At 46.6% G+C, this 17,557-nt stretch overlaps 1 protein-coding gene and 1 pseudogene across 2 annotated transcripts in view; one reads left to right on the top strand and one right to left on the bottom strand.

The window, feature by feature from the left end:
• Positions 1 to 167: 167 nt before the first annotated feature.
• GFOD2 (glucose-fructose oxidoreductase domain containing 2) overlaps positions 168 to 17,557 on the bottom strand; it is a 38,571-nt gene continuing 21,181 nt past the window's right edge. The window contains exons 2-3 of one of the 2 annotated variants that reach the window (XM_045989368.1): positions 10,780 to 11,125; positions 168 to 1,727 (exon numbers count right to left, since the gene is read on the bottom strand). In XM_045989368.1, coding sequence (XP_045845324.1) covers positions 829 to 1,727; positions 10,780 to 11,038 — 1,158 coding nt within the window. In that variant the 5' untranslated portion in view covers positions 11,039 to 11,125 and the 3' untranslated portion in view covers positions 168 to 828. The remainder of the gene's footprint in view (positions 1,728 to 10,779; positions 11,126 to 17,557) is intronic. The other variant, XM_045989369.1, reaches the window with a different exon arrangement.
• LOC123931167 lies at positions 5,935 to 7,380 on the top strand (annotated as a pseudogene).

Below are 17,557 nucleotides of genomic sequence, written 5' to 3'. Positions count from 1 at the left end.
CAGTCGCAAGGTATAAGCCCACTAGACCGGGATGGATCCAAAGCAGGCCAGAGCTGCTGCGGAGCCACAAGGAAAGAGAAAAACATAAACAATCTGTAACAGTAAACAAGCCTTTCATGACTGAAGAAACCCAATTCACCAAACAAACCACCAGCAACTACATGACATAGTGTCAGACTTTCTGGTTTATTTATGAACATTTATCAGATATTCCAGAACCCTCCCTATCTCCTCTCTGCCAAGTCACAGGCCCTTTTGCCCCAGGTCAAGAGCCCCTGAGAGCTTACCTAATGAACCCCTCCTCCCTGCCAGGGAAGGGGCAGCCTAGAGGCTGGAAGGGCCTGGTCACACGGGAAGGAGGACAGGTGCGGATCCCTGAGGGATGACTGGATGCCCTCACCATTCCTGAGATGCCCTAGCCCAGGAAGGGCATGAAAACAAGGCTTCTTGTCATTTTTCCTCAGGCTGAGGAACCAGCCAAGCTGGGTTCTTGCCATGCTTCCTCACCTAGTTAGGACCACCAATCGGAGAAGGCAGCCTCCAAGTCAAGCTCTGGCTGGCTCTGCTTCCCAGCGTGCCTGCGCAGAGAGCGGGGGCAGCTCCAGCCGCTTCACTGTGCTGGCTCTCAGCTACATCGGCGGCCCGCAAGTGTGAGGAGTAGAATGGAGGGGGCGTTTTCCCAGGGCCACCTTGGGCTTCACCTGGGCCCTGCCCAAGTTCATTGGTGAAATGAAAGACACTGTGCTCCGGCCTAGCCCTCCTGCCTCAGCTTTTGGTCCCGCCCTGCCCCCGGCCCCTTCACCCAGGGCAGGGAGCCCACGCGCAGGCTCACAGGTTATTCCGCTGGAGCGCTTCACAGAGGTTCTGGTTGGCGTCAGGTTCTTCCGTCAGCACCTCCACAGCCTCCCACTCCCCGGATCTGCTTGACCTTTTGATGGCATCCACTACACTCTGCATGTACAACCCATCCTCGAACGAGGCGGCCATGGAGACAGGGGTGTGGTCCCAGGTGCGGCGGTCCCCCTGCCCCTGGAAGGACTGGCGCAGGGCCTGCACCATGTAGACCATGCCCTTCAGGTACAGCAGCGGGACATCCTGCAGCCCCTGCTCGGGCAGCCCTGCCCCCACGGCCAGCGAGTCCCTCAAGAGCAGCTCCTCTTGCGTGGCAGAGTTCTTCTGCCCATAGAGGTCCGCTCCTCGGGCAACGAGGCGTCCTGCAGAGCCCACCACCATGACCTCGTGCACAAAGGCGCCTGGCATGTTGAAGTTAAGTGTTACTGTGCTGCACACCCCCCCGCCCATGAGCATCTGGAAGAAGCAGAAGTCATCACTGGTGACATGGCGGATGCCACGGATGGCTGCGTTCTGCCTCACGAAGGTCTTGAGCAGCCCGTGCACCTTCTCGGCTCTCCGGCCAGTAAGATGGGTCAGCAGGTCCACAATGTAGGTGCCCATGGTGTGCAGGCCGCCGCCGCCCATGAGCTCGTCACAGATCCAGCCATAGTTGGGGCTGAGCAGGCTGCCTGAGTAGATGCGGGCATCGCAGATCATTACTGCGCCCACGTAGTGCTCCGCGATCAGCTGCTTCATGCGCACAAAGGCGGGCAGGAAGCGCAGCACGTTTCCCACCAGGCTCATCAGCTGTGGGTAGTAGCGTGAGGCAGTCACCATCCGGAAGGCATCCACTGAGGTTGCTGCCTTCTCACAAACCACATTCTTCCCAATACCTAAGAACAAAACACACCAGAAAACCTCAAAGTTCCAAGAGATTTACACTGGGGGGGAAATCTTTTCCTGAAGGCACATGAGCTCTGAAAAGCCTCCTAGGGGGCCTGGGTGGCTCAGTGGGCTAAGCCTCTGCCTTTGGCTCGGGTCATGATCTCAGGGTCCTGGGATCGAGCCCCGCATCGGGCTCTCTGCTCTGCAGGGAGCCCGCTTCCCCCTCTCTCTCTGCCTCCCTACCTATTTGTGATCTCTCTCTCTGTCAAATAAATAAATAAAATCTTTAAAAAAAAAAGAAAAAGAAAAAGCCTCCTATTATCAGATGGTGGCCTGGGACAAGAGGAAAGGTGATGGCTTGGATAAAAATGGTACACTGTGACTGGGACTGGAGAACAAGTTATAGGCTGGAGAAAGACAAGTAAATTCTTAAGAGAAAATGAAAGCAGAGGCAGAGGGTGCAAACCAGGAATAGAAAATAAACAGGAGGTATGGTGGGTAATTTTACGTGCCAACCTGGTTAGGCTGTGGTGTCCAGCAAAAACCACTCTGGACACTGCTGGGAAGGGCTTTTTGGTTTTTGTGGGGGTTTTTTGGTGTGATTAGCATTCAAACCAGTAGATTTTGAGTACATCAGATCACCCTCCACAATCTGAGTGGGCCCCATAATCAGTTGAAGGTCTTACGCAAAAAGACTGAGGCTCCATGGAGAAGAAGGAATTCTGCCTCCAGACTCAAGTCTGCAACATCAGCTGTTGCTGGAATTTCCATCCTCTTGTCCTGCTCTTCAGATTTCAGATCTGTCAGCTCCTACAATCACATGAACTGATTCCTTAAAATAAATTTCTCCCTCTCTCTGTATACCTTCATTGGTCCTGTTTCTCTGGAGAACACTGCCTAATATATGTGGGCTGGAGAGATGGACGTGCTATGTACTTTCATACATTTATTAGATCAGCTCGGGGCAAAAGTATCTAATCTCTATTCTAGGGGACAGGCTTTGCCCTCTCAGTGTTAACTGCAGAAAGGGCTCTAAGGTTTCCCAAAGACTGTTCTCTGAAAACACTGGTCCAACAAGTTAGTGTAGTCAAAAGGTCAGAAAATGTTTGCTCGGCTCAAGTAGCAAGAGAAAGGGAATAAAATATTCCTTCTGCCCTAATGACTGCTCTGAGTATACTATAGCTGGGATGTACTGAGAGAGCAAAACAAGGCTAGAAAAAGCCCCGGAGAGAGAGAGCTAGAAGACTGAGCAGCTTCCATATTAGGAAGCAGAAAGAGTCAATACTCTTCCATGTTTTAAGATGAAAGCTCCTATGAGGGTATGAGTAGTCACAAGACACCAACACCAGGATACTCCTGTGAGCTTGGGGTGGTTCAAATGGAAGTCCTATGTTAATACCTCCACAGATGCAGGGGTGGGGGCAAAGCAAAGGGGAGGTCTTGCACTCAGGTCTGGCAGGAGGGTGCCCTACAAGAAGAGTAGCACCTGACTGTTATTATCATCTGCTCTTAAGTCTCCAAAACTTCCCTACATACATAGATTTTAGGGTTAGGGACTAGAGAATCATAATCTTGGGTGACAATTTGGCCACGTGGCTACAGAACATATATGGCTGACCAGGGAAATAATGGGGAAATTAGATTCTCAGACACAAACACCCCATCTGAGGGCTGCAGCTCTGACCAACCCAGAAACTACTTCTAACTATTCATTGCAGGGACTGAGTGGACACTGCAGCATGGGGCAGAGGGGAGACTGGGTGGGGGGAAAAGAACTTTTGTGGCTGCTGGGAGTTTGGTGATGATAAAACCAGGATAAGGAATCTCTGTTCCAGGTCAAGAGAGGTCAGGGAAGGAGGAGAGACCTCCCATCTTGAGCCCGAACAATAGGAATGCTTTTGAACGTAGGACCATGTAGTATTATCTGTATGGGAGTTAAAGGCCATCTTGAGTTAAACAGGTTCCTGCAGGTCAACTGCACATGATCTTTAACTTTAGAGAACCTGGGTTGCCCTGAAAGACATATTTATTTAAGTTATCTAGCATTCCTGCTGGGAAGCCAAAGGAGAGATCAGAGAAGCTAGGAACTGCTTTTTCTTAACAGGGAGTGGGAAAAGCATGGATGCTGAATGCTTATTAGCTCATATTTTTTGGAGTGTGAATAAATTTCAAGCTATAACCCTTTCTCCAGCTCATATTCCCAGATTTCCCAGGACTGAGGTGCCAGTGAACAGCAGAGGCCCAGAGAGGCTGCCCCAGAATATCTCTTTGTTCCCTATTAACACAGCACCGGTTCAGAGCTCTAGGACCACGGCACCCCGATTAGCCCATCTAGAGACATGGGACTAGAGAAATGAGACTTCAAACACTAGGCCGAGAAGTAGGTCAGGAAAAGCACCACTTTTCCGTGCTCCCTAAATCCAGGAAGTCTACTTTGCTGGCGGGGGCGGGGGGTGGGTGTACAAAAACGTTTCTGCTACTAGAAAAACAAAGTTGAAAGCCACAAGACTGAATGACTCGTCTACTCTTTCTCGGGTCACTGGTCCTGTAAGCCCCCTAGGTCACACCAGATTTCGAGGGGTGCATGAGCAGAATTTGTGTGCCAGGCCCTGTGCTATGTACTGGGGACACAGCATTGGCTGTGGACTTTCAGAGGACTTAAGGTTTAGTGGGAGAGGTAGCTATTAATTCAGATTACCATATAAATACATGTAGAACTGTACTTGTGATAAATGCAGTGAAGATGAAATAAATGGTAAAGTGAGAATATATACCAGGAACCTGACCTTGACTGGGCAGGGAATCAGAGAAGACGTCCCCAGGGACCAATAATCCAGAGATTAAATTATTTGGGATCTTTGAGGAACAATCTCTTATTATCTCACAAACCCATGGGAAAGGGTTGGCAAATTCAGTGTTTTTCTAATGAAGCACACTAGTGCCAAGAACTGGGCACAGAAACCTACCTTTTAGTGACAGATTTAAGAAAACATTCAACTGTGGCAAAAATGTTGGGGCATTTTGCAAACTAGAATACATTTTTCTGAACAACTTCTAAACTGAGAAATAAAACATGTTAGGGTCCCTCCCTCTCCTTTAAGGAACTCATGGAAAGCTTTAAGAATAACAATGAAGGTGAAAGAAGGTGGGAAAAAAAAAGTAGAAAATAAAATGCCACAAAAAGAGCTGTGATATGAAAAGGACACCTCTGGAGGCTGAGTCCAAGAGTGAATTTTAGAAAACCATCAAGAAGAGCGAGGGCAAGAAACAATCTTTATGGGGGCACCTGGTGGCTCAGTTGGCTAAGTGTCTGCCTTCAGCTCAGGTCATGCTCCCAGGGTGCTGGGATCTATCCCTGCCTCAGGCTCCCTGCTCAGCGGAAGTTGGCTTCTCCCTCTCCCTCTACTGCTCCCCCTCCTGGCTTGTGCTCTCTCGCTCACTCTCTCTCTCAAATAGATAAAATCTTAAAAAAAAAAAAAAAAGAAAGAAAGAAAGAAAAAGAAAAAATCTTTATGGCCTCAGAGGTGAAGTAACATCTAAAGATGTAACAAGCCGAGGAAACTGTAATTTTTCCTACACCACTAAGACTTAATGAGATGTAACCCTAATGTTCCTGGGCTTTGGTTTCTTTCACTGAAAAGGAAGACGCTGGATTAGATCAATGGTTCTCAAGTCTCTAGTGTGTGTGTCAGAATCACCTAGAAGGCTTCTTCAAACACGACTGCTAGGCTTCACCCATAGAGATTCAGAAGGTCTGGGATGGGCCCTGAGAATCTGGATTTTTTAAATTTTATTTTATTTTATTTTTTTTAAGATTTCTTATTTATTTATTTGACAGAGAGAGATCATAAGTAGGCAGAGAGGCAGGCAGAGAGAGTGAGAGGGAAGCAGGCTCCCTGCCGAGCAGAGAGCCCGATGCAGGACTCGATCCCAGGACCCTGAGATCATGACCTGAGCCGAAGGCAGCGGCTTAAACCACTGAGCCACCCAGGCACCCTGGATTTTTTTTTTTTTTAAGATTTTATTTATTTATTTGACAGAGAGCAATCACAAGGCAGAGAGAGAGGAAGGGAAGCAGGCTCCCTGCTGAGCAGAGAGCCCAATGCGGGGCTCAATCCCAGGACCCTGAGATCATGACCTGAGCCTGAAGGCAGAGGCTTAACCCACTGAGGCACCCAGGCGCCCCAAGAATCTGGATTTATAACAAGTTTCCACATGATGCTGAAGGTGCAGGTCTGAGAATCACATTCTGAGAACACTGGCCTGGAGGTTCTCTTCATAGAGGCCGCAGGCCTGAAATTTCTATGATTTTATGCATGTGAATGCCAGGAGAAAATACAGTCCTACTGGCCAGTATGAAAAATTTTGGAAGAATATACAGTCTGTCATATTTTTTTTTTCTCCCTAATGTAATCTTTATGTCCAACATGGGGCTCCAACTCACAACCCTGAGATCAAGAGTCGAATGCTCTACTGACTGAGCCAGCCAGGTGCCCCATCATCATACACATCTTCATTGATGCAAATTTCTATCAGTATTTTTCAGTCTCTAAGATTTATCTTTTATAACGCTTAGCATGGCATAATGCAAGAAGGATCCTTAACTAAATAGAGTCTTTATTATTTATTTATTTATTTTTAAAAGATTTTATTTATTTGACAGACAGATCACAAGTAGGCAGAGAGGCAGGCAGGCAGAGAGAGGAGGAAGCAGGCTCCCTGCTGATCAGAGAGCCTGATTTGGGGCTCGATCCCAGGACCTTGGGATCATGACCTAAGCTGAAGGCAGAGGCTTTAACCCACTGAGCCACCCAGGCGCCCCTAAATAGAGTCTTTAGATGACTATGATAAGTTTCTCATAGGTTCAAGATCTGATCGGATCAAAGGTGATCTAGAATTAAGAGTATGTCAATAGATACATAGCTAAATAATTATATCACTTTTCCCCAGCTTTAAAAAAGACTTGAGGGGGCACCTGCGTGGCTAAGTCAATAAGCGTCTGCCTTCGGCTCAGGTCATGATTCAAGGTCCTGGGATTGAGCCCCGCATTGGGCTCCCTGCTCAGCAGGAAGCCTGCTTCTCCCTCTCCTACTCCCCCTGCTTATGTTCCCTTTCTCTTCCTGTCTCTCTCTGTCAAATAATGAATAAAATCTAAAAAAAACAAAAACAAAAAACTGAGGATTGTTCTCTGTCTTCTCTGCCCTGGAAGCAGCTCTCCTGCCACAGCCCCTCAAACCCTGAAAATGTCCGCCTGTGCAAGGGTGTCTCCAACTCCTTCTTGGTCAGGAGCACCTCTCAGGTGTTGAGCCAGTCACTGTCTGGACTAGCCACTGGAGACACTGACAGATGAGAGCCTTGGCAGCTTGGCAGCCCCGCATCCCCTGACCTTACTTATTCCTAGCCACAGCTTCTGAACCAGCACCATTTCAAGGGGCATCAATACAGAAGTCAAATTCATCGGGGCTGGGGTTGCCACGGTAGGGGTGGCTGGCTCTGGGGATGGAACTGGGACTTTGCCTGGGAGTCTCATCACTGGTTATGCCAGGAACCCCCATCTGAAGCAACAGCTCTTCTCCTACCCCATTCTGGGTTTTGCCCTCTCGGGGGGCTTTGGGGCTCTTCTGCATGATGGTGGCTTTTCTCATCCTCTTCACCATGTGAGGAGCCTTCTCCACCTCCTATGTCTCACCAGCTCTGTACACTCCTTTCCCTATACCTACCCAGGCGCCACTTAGGCTCCCCTATTTATTTATTTATTTACTTACTTACTTATTTTTAAAGTGAATTTGGGGCACCTGGGTGGCTCAGTGGGTTAAGCCGCTGCCTTCAGCTGGAGTCATGATCTCAGGGTCCTGGTCCCCTGCTCGGTGGGGAGCCTGCTTCCCCCGCCCCACCTGCCTCTCTGCCAACTTGTGATCTCTGTCAAATAAATGAATAAAATCTTGGAAAAAAATAAATAATTAAAACATGATTTTAAAAATAAAATGAATTTAACTTAGGGGCAACTGACTGGCTCAGTTGGAGGGGCATACAACTCTTTTTTTTCAAAGATTTTATTTATTTGAGACAGAGAGAGACCACAAGTAGGCAGAGAAGCAGGCAGAAAGAGAGCTTAAGTGAGAATTCTCAATTTAAACACAAGGAAAAGGGGGGCCACCTGGGTGGCTCAGTGGGTTGAGCCTCTGCCTTTGGCTCAAGTTATGATCTCTGGGTCCTGAGATCGATCCCTGCATCAGGATCTCTGCTCAGCAGGGAGCCAGCCCCCCCACCCCCGCCCAGCTCCCTGGCGGCCTCACCTCTCTGCCTACTTGTGATCTCTCTCTGTCAAATAAATAAATAAAATCTTAAAAAAAAAAAAAAAAAGGAGAAAGGGGTGCCTTGTTGGCTCAGTCGTTAGACATCTGTCTTCAGCTCAGGTCATGGTCCTGGGGTCCTGGGATCGAGTTCCATGTCTGGCTCCCTGCTCAGCTGGAAGCCCGCTTCTCCCTCTCCCACTCCCCCTGCTTATGTTCCTGCTCTCGCTGTCTCTCTCCTCTTTGCCAAATAAATAAAATCTTTTTTTTTTTTAAAGATTTTATTTATTTATTTGACAGAGAGAGATCACAAGTAGATAGAGAGGCAGGCAGAGAGAGAGAGGGAAGCAGGCTCCCTGCTGAGCAGAGAGCCCGATGCGGGACTCGATCCCAGGACCCTGAGATCATGACCTGAGCCGAAGGCAGCGGCCTAACCCACTGAGCCACCCAGGCGCCCGCAAATAAATAAAATCTTTAAAAAAAAAAATTGAGGGGCACCTGGGTGGCACAGCTGGTTAAATGTGGGACTCTTGATTTCAGCTCCAGTCATGATCTAATGGCTCAGGAGACTGAGTCCTATGTAGGGCTCCGTACTCAGCAGGGAGTCTGTTTGGGATTCTGTCTCCCTCTGGCCCTCCCCCCACCCCCATATTCTCCCATGCACACTCTTTCTCTCTCTCAAATAAATGAACAAATCTTTTTTGTTTTTTTTAAAGATTTTATTTACTTATTTGACACAGAGAGAGAGATCACAAGTAGGCAGAGAGAGAGGGGAAGCAGGCTCCCTGCTGAGCAGATTCTCAATCCCAGGACCCTGAGATCATGATCTGAGCCAAAAGCGGAGGCTTATTCACCCACTGAGCCACCCAGGTACCCCAATAAATGAACAAATCTTAAAAACAAAATGGTGAAAGGACACAGGGAGTGAACTTCATGGTTACAATATGCTCAGCAACTCCTCTGGGGTTTGAGTGGGCAGTACCCGAAGGGAGGTCCATCTGGCATGAGCTCTCCGAGACCCACCAACCTGGCCCTGGGATTGCATGCCTACAATAGAGCAAGGACTCTCATTCACACCCTTATCTCCTACAACAGAGATGTAGAGAGAGAAGACAGAAGATAGATGACGCTGGTTCACCAAGGGCTGAAACAGAAGATCTCAGAAGTCTCTGGTCATCCCTGTCCTTCCTGTTTATATGAAAAGCAAGTCCAGTGTTTTCCTGTACCACGAACCAGAAAACACAGGCCTTTGGCCAAAGAACCCTGGAGTTTCCTCTTTCTTCCTATGTAGCTTGGCAATAGTTTCTGGGGGAACTCTAAAATCTAAGAAGACTGAGAGCCTCTACAACTCTGCCTCTGGATACACCTGGCTTCACCAGCCTGCATTCGTGCTATGGGGATGGCAAGCAATCAAATGGCCACGGTAGCTTGATCCCCTGGCACTAGCCCTCTGTTAAAGGGTTGGCTTAGGCCGACTTCTAAACTAAATCTGAAAGCCGTTACCTGCCCTCCTAAGAATCTAGTGTCTAACTCGTGTCACACATCCTTAGACACTGCTCTCTGAAAAAGACAAACCATCTACAATATTTGGCCAAAATGTACATGCCCCCAAATTAACCACCAGACTCACGTTCTTCCAAACTCCAATGACCATTTATTTTTACCAACACACTGGGCCAGAGATGACAGACATTCTTTTCTCCTCAGAACAAGGGAGACAAGTAGCAGAGGCTTGGATTCTCCACCATGGTAGTGGCCAGGAGAAGTGGGCAAGTCTCATGGCATACGGGCCCCTGGGTCCCGAGATCACTGACTGCATCAGAGAAATATTTTATTCCTACCACTTTACATAACACAACTTCTCTGTCAATTAATTATATGCTACTTGAATTGTTACCTAAGTCTTTTCTCATCTACTTTGTAACGTATGTGATCTCTAGTCTCTTCAATTGAACTGTGAAATCTGAAGGCAGGCAGGGCTCTGATTCAACACTGCTCTGAATGTACAGAAAGACATCAGGACAGTGCCTGGCATAGAGAAGACAGTTAAAAAAAAAAAAAAAAGTTACGGCTGGATAAATATTTACTGGCTTGTTTTCCTATTCAATTAGATTCTGATTTACATAAGAAAAAGAGAAAAAGTCACCTACAGTTGACAGGGAAGAGTAGCCCAAAAGCAACTGCAGAACAGCTCAGGAAGCCCTGCCCTGTCTACTGCTTCACAGGGAGGCAGAGATGTGAGCAGACAGTCCTGTGGACCCTGTCAGAGAGCCGCCCTATCTTCTGGCACATGAGATTGCAAAATGCGGCAGGAAGGGTGTGCACTCAATCTAGCGAAGGACTGACAAAACATGGGAAATGGCAGCCTTGCTACACACCTTCCTGTCCTCTCTGAGGTGCTCTGTGCCACGGAAATGGAAGAACAAACATATCAGTTACAATCCGTTTCCTACTGCCCAAGTCTTTGAACTCTGACTTCAAACAGGCTAACCTGACATTGCATGAAATGTCTGTGTGCTGCCGAAGTGAGTACCACCTTGCACGACATATAATAGTCTCCAGCCCCTGTGAGAGGCCAACTCTTAAGGTGTTTGCTTCATTTTTGTTCAGGGAGTTACTTATGGAGGTGAGGAAGGCTGGAGCATTTCTTCCCACAGCTGTAACATGCCCCCAATGTGCCCTCCCCAGGACAGAGGAGAGCAGGGACATAAAAGGACCACCCAGAGGGAAACACAACCTGCCCTTGCTATGGCCTGACTGTCCATACCTAGAGCCTTCACAGATATCTGCCGGGTCAGTGGAGGGGGGATATTGATGCACACAAGATCCACGTCTTGATGCAGCAAGACATCATCGGTCCGGCTGGTGTAGAAGGTGATGTTCATCTCCTCGGCAAGCTGCTTTGCCTCCTCCTCAGTCTTCCCCCACAGGGCCTCCACGGTGAACCCTTCTGCCCTCAGCAGTGGGACCAGAACCCGGGCGGAGCTGCCGGTCCCAAACACGCCCACTCCTGGGAGCATCTTCATGCCGGTTTCTCTGTTCACCAACTCATCTCCTCACAAGAGCCTCCAGCATGAATACGAGCTTCCCACAGTCCTGGTCAAACATGGCTCCTGGAACAGCAAGCATTATACTGGCTATTAGTGGACGGCACCCTCAGCTGAGGCTACCTTCTGGACTTATTAGGAAGCAACAAACTCTCTGCCACAAAAAGCACAAATGAAACACTGCTCTAGAATGAAAAACTGCAAAACCTTTCTCCATAGAGACTTAAGGATATCAGCCCTATCCATCTACTGGCAGAAGGAAGAATGAAAAATGAGGAAAGCTGAGTTCAAATCTCTCTTCTGTTCTGTTTCTTTATGTTTTGTGTGACCCTGGTCCAATCATTTACCCATCAGGGCCATAACTGTAAAAGTTCATGAAGCTATGGTATTATATTGGGAAAGGAAAAGGTGGGAAACAAAAAACAGTACAAGCTGGAAGAGAACTACCTAAGCACTACACAAATTATAACTTGAAAATTTATGGTAGCACAGGAAAGTATTCATTAGAAACAAAAAATAACAACAACAAAAAATGATTTCAACTACCAAACTGGCAACAACAAGTTTAACATGTTATTTTTTGTATAAAGACATTTCTGTATTAAGACTCTACCACTGGGGCACCTCGGTGACTCAGTTGTTAAGTGTCTGCCTTCGGCTCAGGTCATGATCCTGGGGTCCTGGGATTGAGCCCCAAGTTGGGCTCTCTGCTCAGCAGAGGGTCTGCTTCTCCCCCCTCCCTCTGCCACTCTCCCTAGCTTGTGCTCTCTGTCTCTCCCTCTCTCTAATAAATAAATAAATAAAATCTTAAAAAAAAAAAAAAAAAAAAGAATGAAAGAACAAAACTAAACAAAAGTCTGGACACCGAGGAGGGCATGTGATGTAATGAGCACTGGGTATTATGTAAGAGTGATGAGTCACAGGCCTGTACCTCTGAGACCAATAATACTGTATATGTTAATTAACTGAATTTAAATGAAAAAAGTTTTTAAAACTTAACAACAAAACAAAACAACAACAACAAAACTAAAGAAAAGTCATCCTGGAAACCAAGATGAGATTTGGGTGTGCTCAGGCTACCTGGTTTCCCCCTACAGCAGCCCATCTACCAGTGGTCCCAACTCTGGCTATGTATCAGGTACTGGTAACTCCAGACCCACTAAGTCAGAGTAGAGGGATGAGGCTGTGTCGCTATCATTTTCTTTTCAAGTTAAATTCTTTTTTTTGTGGTAAAATACACATAAAATTTACCATCTTTACCACTTGTAAGTGTACAGGTTCAGTGATATGAAGTACGCTCATATTGTGCAACCGTTAACCACCATCTACCTCCAAAACTCTTCATCTTCCAAAACTGAAACTCTGTACCCATTAAACACTAACTCCTCATCCCAATCCCTCTCGTTACCCCTGGCAACCACCATTCTACTTTCTTGTTTTAAAAATATATATATATCACTCTAGGTACTTTGCAGATGGGGAATCATACAGTATATGTCTTTTTGTGGTTGGCTGATTTCACTTAGTTTAACGTCCTCCAAGTTCATCTATGTTGGAGCATGTGTCAGAATTTCCTCCCCTTTTAAGATCAAATAATATTCCATTCTATGTATATACCATATTTTGCTTATCTATTCATCTGTACACAGACATTTGGGTTGCTCCCATGTTTTGGCTACTGGAAATGTTATTACAAACATGGGTGTTTGAATCTCTCTTAAGGACCCCCCGCCCCAAGACTCTAGTTTACAGTTCCTTTGGGTTTATACGGGGATATATAATTGCTAGATCATATGGTAGATTCTTAATATATTTTTTAAGATTTTATTTGTTTATTTGACAGAGAGAGAGAGATCACGAGAAGGCACAGAGGCAGGCAGAGAGAGAGAGGGGGAAGCAGACTCCCTGCTGAGCAGAGAGCCCAAAGCAGGACTCAATCCCAGGACCCTGAGATCATGACCTGAGCTGAAAGCAGAGGCTTAACTCACTGAGCCACCCAGGCGCCCCAGATTTTTAATATTTTTTAAAAAATATTTTATTTGTCAGAGAGAGAGCAAGCATGCATACACAGGGGAGCAGCAGGCAGAGGGAGAAGCAGGCTCCCTGCTGAGCAGGGAACCTGATGTGGGATTCCATCCCAGGACCCTGGGATCATGACCTGAGCTGAAGGCAGATGCTTAATCAACTGAGCCACCGAGGCACCCCTCTATGGTAAATTTTTAATTTTTTGAGGAACCACCAAACTGTTTTCCACTGGGTCTGTACCATTTATTTTATTTTTTAAAGATTTTATTTATTTATTTGACAGAGATCACAAGTAGGCAGAGAGGCAGGAAGAGAGAGAGATGGGGGTGGCGGAGGGAAGGAGGCTCCCTGCTGAGCAGACAGCCCCATGTGGAGCTTGTTCCCAGGCGCCCCGGGTCTGTACCATTTAAGATAATAATTTTATAAATACTTTACAAGTCCCTTAGCCTTCCAATTATCTTTTAAATATCCTAGGTGCCTGGGTGGCTCCGTGGGTTAAGCATCTGCCTTCAGCTCAGGTCATGATCCCAGGGTTCTGGGATTGAGTCCCACATGGGGTTCCCTGAGGAGCAGGGAGCCTGCTTCTCCTTCTGCCTCCCTCTCTCTTTCTCTGTCTCTCATGAATAAAGAAAATCTTTAAAAAAAAACTTATTTGGTCACACAAATCTCAAATTTTAACAAGTTTTATCCAAATGTACGACATTGCTCTTCTACTTCACTTCACATAACACTGCCTCACTTGCGTCTCCTCACAGATCAGTCAACCTATTTGTCAGTTTAAGGGAGACGCAGCATTCCTTCAGTAAATGCGCCATAACGATTTCATTCCCTAGATGCAAGCACTAGGCATATACCTCTCTTCCCTCCCTATCCATGACATCCACCTTCTTGATCATTTCTGAGTGTCACTTCTGGGCTCCGCACTTCCTTTAGGTGTGCTCTTCTTGTTCCACATGCTTTTTTCTACTCATGTCCTAGGGTTTTCAGTTTACCAGTGACTCCCAACTTGGCACCACAATCCCGGACCTCCCTGCAGAGCTTCACACCATATATTCTTCTCTTGAACACAGTGATGTTCTATAGTCTCCACACCCCAGAAATAAGCCGCTGCCTTCGGCTCAGGTCATGATCTCAGGGTCCTGGGATCGAGCCCCGCATCGGGCTCTCTGCTCCGCGGGGAGCCTGCTTCCTCCTCTCTCTCTCTGCCTGCCTCTCTGCCTACTTGTGATCTCTCTCTCTGTCAAATAATAAATAAATAAAATCTTAAAAAAAAAAAAATTACCAACAGCTTTAAGGGTCAGAGGAGTGACACAACCACTATAAACAAGGACATCCATGTTCTCTCTAAATTCATGCCCAGGGCAAACTTCCTCCTCTCTCCTATCTCATTTTTTTATGCTCTAGTTATATTTGGGTGTATGTATGCATTGGTGGCTTAAAATAACAGAATGGATTAGAAGACATTTTAATAACCTCTGTTTTATTGACAGTAACTTAAAGGGTAGCTTCACCAACAGCCATAAACGGGCATCAGCTGGCCTCTGAGGAAGCCAGATGGCATGAAGCTAGGCAGGCTTGATCACTAGGTATTTCTTGTTCAAGCAGGCAGAGCTGGTTTCCCTTATTTCAGTGACTACCCTTTCTAACCTCTAAAACTTCCCTACTCCTTGCCTTTAACATCCTTGGATATATACCTTTTGGGTCCTCCAGAGATCTCCATCAAGTCAGCCCTGCCTAGTTCACATGCACTCTAATCACCACACGCTGATCAGGAATGAAGGGTGGAAGGTGACCTGACAGGACTTTGCAAGGCTGTGGGGAAGATGGCACAGAGGTTAGACGTATGGAATCTGCAACCACTTTGCCTGGCTCAAGTCCTGGCTCTACCACTTATCAGCTAAGTAACCTCAGGTAAGTTTTTATATCATTGTGCTTCTGTTTCCTCATCTGTAAAATGGGACAGTTGAATCTACCTGATAAGGGGAGTTAAAGATTAAATGAGTTAATATTTGTAAAGCTTTTGTAACAGGGCCTGGCCCATAGTTAAGTCTCTGCATACATCATTTTAGAAAAGATTTCTCCAACTTCAAAAGCCGTGTAGGAACATAAAGAATGTTCTGAGCTAAAATGCAGTGAAGTACAATAGTGTAACATACAGTACATTAATCCCGTTCTGCAGATGATGATACAGAAGCTCAGAGAAGCTAGGTAAACTTTCTAGGGTCTGCAGCTATGTGACCAGACAGCCATAATCAGCTGTGAAACCCTGGGCAAGTTACTTAGCTTCCCTGACCCTCTGTAAAAACACAAGTTTTATATGTGTGGAACAACTCTTCTTTCATTCTTTTGTGCTAAAATATGAGCCAGGAAAGTTCATTCTGTTGTCTGGCTTGGCAAGTGCTCGCCTCAGATCCACCACTCAAACCAGTGCTGATTGTTCATACATCACGCCTTTATTGAGGGCCCAACGGGAAGGCTGTGGAGACAAAAGGATGAAAAACACAGCCCAGATTTGGGGGGCAAAAAGTCAGAAAGGTGTTTAGGAGCCAGAGCTGGTGGCACCAAGCACTAGCCTTAGGAATTTGGGCTTCGATAGGTGAGTATGCTTAAATGCTGGTGTGCCCCACCTCCCCCACCTGATCCCCTCTTGGCCCTGCTCTCTCAGGAGTCCTAAGGCCAATTTCTAAGGCTCCAGGCTATGGGTTCATCCAATGGGAAGCACCAGGAGGAGATCAGAGAGCAGGAAGAGAGATAAATGGATGGAAGGATGAACTTATTTATTCTCTGCCTTCTCTCTACCAGGATGTGGTTCTGGCAGGGCCTGTGTTCTTTGACAGGGTCACAATACCTACTGAGGACCCCTCTCCTATAGCAATAGCTTTTACTGGTTCTGGTATTTGTACCCTCTTCCCACTGTGCTGGAGGCGGTAACACTGACTACTAGTGGTAGCCAGTTCCTGGGTGCCCCACCATCCCTTGCAGGTTTGTTTCCTTCACTGTTCACACCACTGTAAATAACCCCTTCATTAAAGACTTTTCAGTAGACCCTTTTAGTGTGCTGCCTGGACTCTAACACAGTAAGCAATTAAGAACCACTCAAATTTTTTAACGTGAATTAGGTGGAAAAGACTCTAACAGACTGTAACTAAAAAAGTCAGTCAGGGTACAAGTAAAAGATAAGGAGGGTTTGATGAAGGGAATGAAATGGAGCAGACTGTGTGCATTTGTCAAAACACACAGAACTGTAAGAAGAGACTTACTCCCCACCACGGAGGGCAAATCCAATCTGACCCCCTGGAACAGTCACATCCATTCCTTTATCTATAGCTACTTTTGTAAAACAGCAGCAAAAGTAGATGACACATCAATCAAATGGCCCACAAAAATAAAAGATATTTACCACCTGGCCCTTTACAGAAAACGTTTGCCAATTCCTGCCATATCCCATGGGTTATGAAGCTAGGAGCTCCAAGTGACAAAATATAGTCATGAAGGTAGCCAGGATTATGATAAAAAGAACATCCTCCCTCATTGTGTGTGTGAGGAGCCACAGATTCTGGGAATTCTGGTGTTAGTGCATAACGTCAGAGAGGTCATTTATTCTGTAGGCAGCCTGAATAGGAGTCAGAGAAGAAGGGGCGCCTGGGTGGCTCAGTGGGTTAAGCCGCTGCCTTCAGCTCGGGTCATGATCCCAGGGTCCTGGGATCGAGCCCTGCATTGGGCTCTCTGCTCAGCAGGAAGCCTGCGTCCTCCTCCCTCTCTCTGCCTGCTTCTCTGCCTATTTGTGATCTCTGTCTGTCAAATAAATAAATAAAATCTTATTAAAAAAAAAAGAAGATCCTGGGAAGAAGGTATCTATGAATACTTTCCTACCAGATGCAACACACAAAACAAAAACTTGTATTTCTCAACCTCTCTTGCAAAAAAGATGTATCTTAAGAAGATAAATATAGGGGGTGCCTGGGTGGCTCAGTGGGTTAAAGCCTCTGCCTTCTGCTCAGGTCATGATCCCAGGGTCCTGGGATAGAGCCACACATTGGGGTCTCTGCTCAGCAGGGAGCTTGCTTCCCCCCACTCCTGCCTACCTCTCTGCCTACTTGCGATTTCTGTCTGTCAAATAAACAAATAAAATCTTAAAAAAAAAAAAAAGATAAATATAGGAAGAAGGCATCATCTGGTAGAGCTTCTGGTAATGTTCTTTAAAGGAGGTAATTTCCACTCACAGGGGGTATTTTCCCCTCTTTCTGTCTGAAATGCAGTGTTGCTGGAGTTGCCATAGTCAGATGACCACCAGGAGGCAACCTGAGGATGGAACACAATTTCCTGCAGACATTGGCACAGAGATGGTGACTCACCCGCAAGGAACTCCCAGACAGCCATGTAAAGACATTTGTTACTCACTATAGGTATCTGTCATTCAGTATAGGTAGAGCAACAGAAATCTGTGTGTGGCACAGAGAACAGCCATCCTTA

This window comes from Meles meles, chromosome 19, assembly GCF_922984935.1.
Source record: "Meles meles chromosome 19, mMelMel3.1 paternal haplotype, whole genome shotgun sequence".
In the NCBI taxonomy this organism is placed as follows: domain Eukaryota; kingdom Metazoa; phylum Chordata; class Mammalia; order Carnivora; family Mustelidae; genus Meles; species Meles meles.
The sequence above is the reverse complement of the archived record's forward strand: the minus strand, read 5'-3'. Positions and strand labels throughout refer to the sequence as shown.